At 34.7% G+C, this 6504-nt stretch overlaps 1 protein-coding gene across 1 annotated transcript; it reads left to right on the top strand.

Moving 5' to 3' along the window:
* Nucleotides 1-782: 782 nt before the first annotated feature.
* Nucleotides 783-4083, top strand: LOC137710489 (putative xyloglucan endotransglucosylase/hydrolase protein 30). Its single transcript, XM_068449525.2, has 4 exons — nt 783-1250; nt 1421-1521; nt 1718-1926; nt 3337-4083. The coding sequence occupies exons 1-4, from the start codon at nt 1022-1024 to the stop codon at nt 3863-3865; spliced, it is 1068 nt and encodes a 355-aa protein (XP_068305626.2). The 5' UTR covers nt 783-1021; the 3' UTR covers nt 3866-4083.
* Nucleotides 4084-6504: the final 2421 nt, after the last annotated feature.

The following is a 6504-nucleotide window of genomic DNA, read 5'->3' as shown; positions in this document are numbered from 1 at the left end:
CATTACAACCCCACAAGGATCCATATCATGTTGTTATTTAGTTGTTTGGATCTTTATTCCCGTGCATGAACATGTAGTTGTTAGATTTTGTTATCCATCACCTACTGTATACATTAATATCATTTTATAATATATATACACACACTACTTTATTTTAAATTAAATAAAGGTTGCTACATTCTAATGTAATCAAATCTCTTTTAAAATTTAAATTCTAGTTTGCATTGTATGTAGAAATTTACAGCTCATTTATAAGTGTTTTTAAAATGACTGAAAACGTTTTTGATGAGAGTACTTTGAAAATCAATCATAAGTAAAAATGCAAGTGAATCTTGAAAAAACACTTAAAATGCTTCTTGCAAGACCAAAAATACTTCCATTAAAAGTGCATTCAGTAATTTAATAGTACTTTCAGACAAGTCTTTATAATTTACAAAATTTGATATGTTTGGAGAAATATTCAACAACAAAAAAATGCGTCCAGAAATAATATTTCTCACAAGAAAAAAATGACACACCAATATTTTTTTTATTTTATGTATATATCAAACTATAATTACAAAAATGTAGAAATTCCTTACTACAAGAAGTTTGCCAAATATTTTTCTTTTTGTAAGTTGGTTGTAACCACCATGGACTGACTTCTTTTTGTATGTAATTATTTCTCACAACCCTAGTAATCAATCACCACAGTCCAGTGGCAATCGGGTAATACCCCAGCGAAATATGGGCATTCTCGAACATCCGTAATAATTAATTAAAACATTCAATGGCTAATCAGCAGCCACAGGCTGACCATATACTTTCTCCCCTTTTCTTTCTCTCGTAACCTTTGCATTGAATTCCTCTTGGCCTCTTAGCTGCTGGATATATATATATAAACAGACTTTGGAAGAGAAATCGAAAGAGGTGGGATCGGATGAGAGAGAGAGAGAGAGAGAGAGAGAAATTTAAGCAAAAATAGGCAAATATCGATCAAAATTTGAATCACAAAGAAGAAAAAAAATAATATCAAAAGCAAATGGAGGGATTACAACGTTGTAGATATTGGTTTAATGGAGTTTCTCTCTTTTTCCATCCTTTGAGGTTAGTAGTATTGATCCTTGTGTGTTTTGGAAACGTAGGCGCAGCTTTCTATAACCTGACCACCATCCCCTTCGACCAAGGCTATATCCCTCTCTTCGGCGACGGCAACCTTGTCCGCTCCCCCGACGGAAAAGGTGTTCGTCTCCTCCTTGATCGCTTCACAGGTTCGTTCTTTCTTTCTTTCGTTCATTTGTGTTTTGCGTGCGTGCGCACAGAGAGGCAGCTGTATTAATAGTTTTATCATTTACGATTCATAATTTGGAATTCTCTAATTGTCTCTTGAAATACTCTCTTTTATTCGTACTAATTAATTCTTTATTTTAAATTAATGAAGGTTCTGGCTTCATCTCCTCCAATCTTTACAACCATGGTTTCTTCAGCGCTAACATTAAGTTGCCATCCGATTACACTGCCGGTATCTGTGTTGCTTTTTACGTAAGTTTTCTTATTATTTCCACGTAACACAAGCATATGTATGGTAAATTAATTTGAAACGACCCTTTTTTCTTACGTAAAAATGATCCGTTTTTAGTTGGAGGAAATGAAGGGAGATCGTTGATATTTTCTAAATAAGTGGATGTAATTATAATTTGTTTCTAAATTTGTGTGGCTGCGATGACCAAACAAACAGACATCAAACGCGGACGTATTCGAAAAGAGCCACGATGAGTTGGACATAGAATTCTTAGGGAACACAGAAGGGAAGCCATGGAGATTCCAAACCAACCTCTACGGAAATGGCAGCACCAACCGCGGCCGCGAAGAGCGTTACCGCCTCTGGTTCGACCCTACCAAAGACTTCCACCGCTACAGCATCCTTTGGACCCCCGAAAAAATCATGTATGCCCGATCGATCCTTTTCTTTTTCAATTCTCATCTAATCTAGTATTAATTTCATTTTCCTCTTAGTTTTGTTTTGTTGTTTTTCCTCTCTAGAGAAATGTTTTTAACATTTGTTTTTAATTTCCTTCTGTTCATGTTCGTTTCTGTTTGTTGATTTTTATTTTTATTTTTTATTTCATTCAATTCAATACTTAAAAATAAACAAGAAAGCGTAGAAAGATGAAAAGAAAGTTTTGAGAAAGTTTTAGTATACCTATGGATCATGATGATTCTTGTTGTTAACGCTGGTAGGCAATACGCATGCTTTATAGACTTTGTTGTATGCTTTATTTGACCTCACGGGAGGCCATACACACTTTGGGATTGCGTATGGGTTGCTTCTACATACTAGTCGATAAAAATACGCTCTCTTTTAGACCTAAAAACATTACATAAATTATAAATGATATATCTCCTCCTCGTGACAAAGTCCAACATGTTGTGTTTGTACCAGATCAACCTATGAATTTAATCAATTAAATGATTGGTAATGTAGAATTATATATTGAATTACAGGTATGGACTAAAATTTAATAGCAAGATAATGTCACATATTTATTGATTAAAAAAACGTCACATACTGAAAGTGACATTTCTTATGTGTGATGCACACAATACTTTATGTCATGTGAGGAGTATATATATGAACTGAAATATGTTATTCTACAAAGTCACTGTGTAAAGTTAATGTACGACATTGATGTATTAGTATTTGAAAACAATTACAACAAAATTGGATATGATAAACACACACTAAATTTGTTTAATTATGGTCATTCTCTTAGCTTGATTTATTTGAGATAATAGTCATAAATAAATAAAATATGTGATAGGTTAAACAGATTGCTTGAAAATCAGGTTCTTATACACAATAAGTTATTTAAAAAAAAAAAAAAAAAACCAGCAGGTTGCTTCACCACGAAGATCCACTTTTTTTGAGTTTGGAAAGACTCAAAGAGACATTTCAGTCTCCCTTTGACTACTATTGTGTGATTCGCAAGCCCCAAAAATCGAACTCTAGATGTGCAATGTGGAATATGAGTTTGAAATTCGTTTCCCACCATTGTGCCACTGCGTAGTGGTTAATAAGTTATAAAATTCTTGAGTTAAAGAAAGAAACCGTGTGAGAAAAAACATCCCATGTTTGAAAAATGGGAGACCATATTTTGTTAGGCTACCAAACTAACGAATGCACCCACCATTGAGCATCATTGCCTACTTATATATTTCAATATCTATGCATTTTTAAAATTGTTTTCTTATAGTAGTTATTGACGTAGAAATGGAAAGGGTAATATATAATTTATTTTTAATTTTTCTTCCCATTATAATTGTGATTAAATATACGACTGAAAATTCAACGTTCAGATTCTACGTGGATGAAGTTCCAATTAGAGAGGTGGTGCGAAATGAAGAAATGGGTGCTGACTATCCTTCGAAGCCAATGTCGTTGTATACGACTATATGGGATGCAAGCAGTTGGGCTACGTCAGGTGGGAAATACAAGGTGAATTACAAATATGCCCCTTTCGTGGCAGAATTCATAGACCTAGCCCTAGAGGGCTGCCCTGCCGATCCAATCCAGCAAATCCCTCCCGCTGAAGCGTGTGCGGAACATTACACCCACCTCGCCACCCAAGACTACTCCGTCATTACGCCTCAGCGGCGAGCTGCTATGAGCAGGTTTCGGCAGCGTTACATGTACTACTCATATTGCTATGATTCGCTGCGTTACCCAGTGCCACCACCCGAGTGCGTTACCGTTCCTGCTGAGAAGGCACGCTTCAAGGACACTGGTAGGTTGAAGTTTGGCGGCAGCCACAAACGACAGTCCAAGCGGAAGTCCCGCAAACGCAACCGAGCCGTCCCTAACTCCGACAACGCTGCAGACATGTGATGATGGTACATGGATCACACAGTTCAAATTTTTCAGACGTTATTTACGATTCAATTCATACATCTCATGAGTCATGCATGTAAATTCAACCCTAGCTTGTACTAGTGTACCATCATACTCCACACGTTTGTACATCACACACTGTCTCTCTCCAATGTAAGTTCAACCCTTGATGTGTTATTATTGATCATTAGTTTTCCAATCTATTGGATGGAATATATGCAGGTTTTTTTTTTTTTTTTTGCTTGCCTCGTGTAAATTTTGTCCGGAATTCAAATCTCGTTTAAGGAAAACAAGTATCTTGCACCAAAGAGTGTTATCCTCGAACCAGGTACGAATTTCTATACAACCTATGTTCCATTGTAGTGCAACTCCATTAGCACGTTCTCATGCATGTATAAGAAAATATGAATTGAGTAAAATGAGCTATCGAAGAAATTAAACTGGATAATGGAAATGACGCCTTCAGTTTGAACCTCAAATTCAAATATGAAACATTCCTAGAGGAGGTTCAGCCTTGAAGTTGAATTTAGATGGACAAAATAAATCAAGGGAACTGGATTACTGCCTGAAAGAGGACTGATAGCACTGAAAGGAGAGAGATTGTGATTTTCGTTAAAAATATGTAAGATTTTTTATGCAGTGCTTTGTGATGTCGTATTAAAAAGTGAGTTTTCCGTCTTCTCCACCCTCTCACTATATAGATGATCGAAGACCCAGAAGCTGAAGAACAGACCTACAAGCAAGCGGCTTTACAGTTTACAGTGATTTCACACTGTATCTTGTTCAACAGATGGAAACATTAATTCCAATCAAGTTTGTCATCATGAATGTTATGGGTGCTATCATCAGAGACGTCCATTTGAAGTTATAGAGATCAACAAACTCATCACCATCTGGATCATCCTCACCTCCATATTTTGACGTCAAAGAGAAAGAAATCTCAGTCACTACAATCCGAGTTCAGAAGCTTAAAACAACGACCATCTCGATCCGGCTTCAGAAATTTAATACAATTACCATTTGACCATCAAGATGGTGATTAATTTAAACACATATAAGTCTTGTAAGTTTGTTCATTAAAATGAGACTTTAATTTGAGTTTTAATATAATACTTTAGTATAAGTGACTTCAAATTTTAATGTTAATCAACCATTAAAAATAGTATTTTGGATTTTGACTCCAACCATATCTAATATACGAGAAAAACTTGTATGTGTCTTAACTTGCTAAGGACAATGTTAGGACGACACTACTATTCACTCAAAAATTACCACTTGTTCAAATTTAAGCATGACTTTCTAACGGCATCTCCTACCATACTCTATGACTATAACACAACTTTGAGGAAAAAGAACTCCTCCACCCATACTCTATAGCACGGTTTCGTAAATTTTTTTGAAGTTTCAATTGCTGAACTCCAAATTTTTTTATCAGCCATTTTCATTTTGACTAATAATTCGAAGTTGGCACCCAGATTTTTTTTTTGTTTGATCAGTCAGTTTCAAATTTGTAATCTCCGTCAGATGAGCACAAGGATTTACCAACGGTTCATGTCTAATTGACTTTAATTTGCAATCTCCGCTTGGGTTTTCTCTTTCTTTTTTCTTCCTAAGTATTTTATTCATTCTAGGGATAACTTGATATAGATCCAATTTTGTGAGCCATTAGTAGAATTAGTCCACTTCATTGAAATAGGTCCAATAATTGAGATTCCATGTATGTTTATTTGTGGTTTGTACCATATTTGCCCTTTAGGCTTACGAATTATAGTAAATACACAAAATTTCTTAATTATAAGATAATTTGTGGTTTAACTAATCCCTTAAGTGTAGGATTAGTTATAGCCATATAATCACCTCAACCCCCAGTCCGTTTCATCCCTCCTTTTTTCCTTCTTCCAAACAATTCCCTTTATCAACCCTCCTCTTTTTTGTCTCTTCTTTTCATGGGTGATATTTTTGTGTTCTTCCCTCCAAATTCGTTCCTTTAATAGAGGTATATTATATCATATTTATATTTTTATGTTCCGCCATGTAGGTTCCCAGCATTTTTCTTCCAATACAATAGGTAGTTTATTTTTGTTTTGCAGGTAGATTATATCTGCTTTGTAGGTATAAAGCATTTTCTTCCTATACAATAGGTAGGTAGTTACTAGATTATATCGGTTTTGTTTTTTTCATAAATAGTAGGTATTTACTAGATAATATTTTAGTTTGAGTATTTAAATATTCAAAATTTAAAAACTGAATAAATGATAAAAAATTAAAGAATTTAAATATTTTTATCTAAGGGGGCAAAATTGATATCAAAATATGTAATTGGATAACTGGACTTGGTCCCAAAAACTACCTAAATTTTTGAACCTAGATCCAAAAGCCCCTTTATTCTATTACTTTTTGTTTTACCAAATCAGGACTCTGTTTATGAGTAAATGTTGAAATATCAAGGAGATATTCTTGGTGTGCGGACTCTCCTATGAGACAGAGAACTCAGAGGGAAGGGGGAAGACGGGGTACAAAGAGTCCACCTACATGTAAGCCGGGGTTTTTTTTTAGTTCACTTTTCTCAATACAAATAAATTAGTTTTTTCGCGTTTCTAAATTATTAAGTTTGAAGTGTTTTTTGAAGTGTAATT

The sequence above is a fragment of the Pyrus communis genome, chromosome 6, assembly GCF_041283825.1.
Source record: "Pyrus communis isolate YQ-2024b chromosome 6, ASM4128382v1, whole genome shotgun sequence".
In the NCBI taxonomy this organism is placed as follows: domain Eukaryota; kingdom Viridiplantae; phylum Streptophyta; class Magnoliopsida; order Rosales; family Rosaceae; genus Pyrus; species Pyrus communis.
Note: the sequence above shows the minus strand (reverse complement) of the source record. Positions and strands in the feature narration are given on the sequence as shown.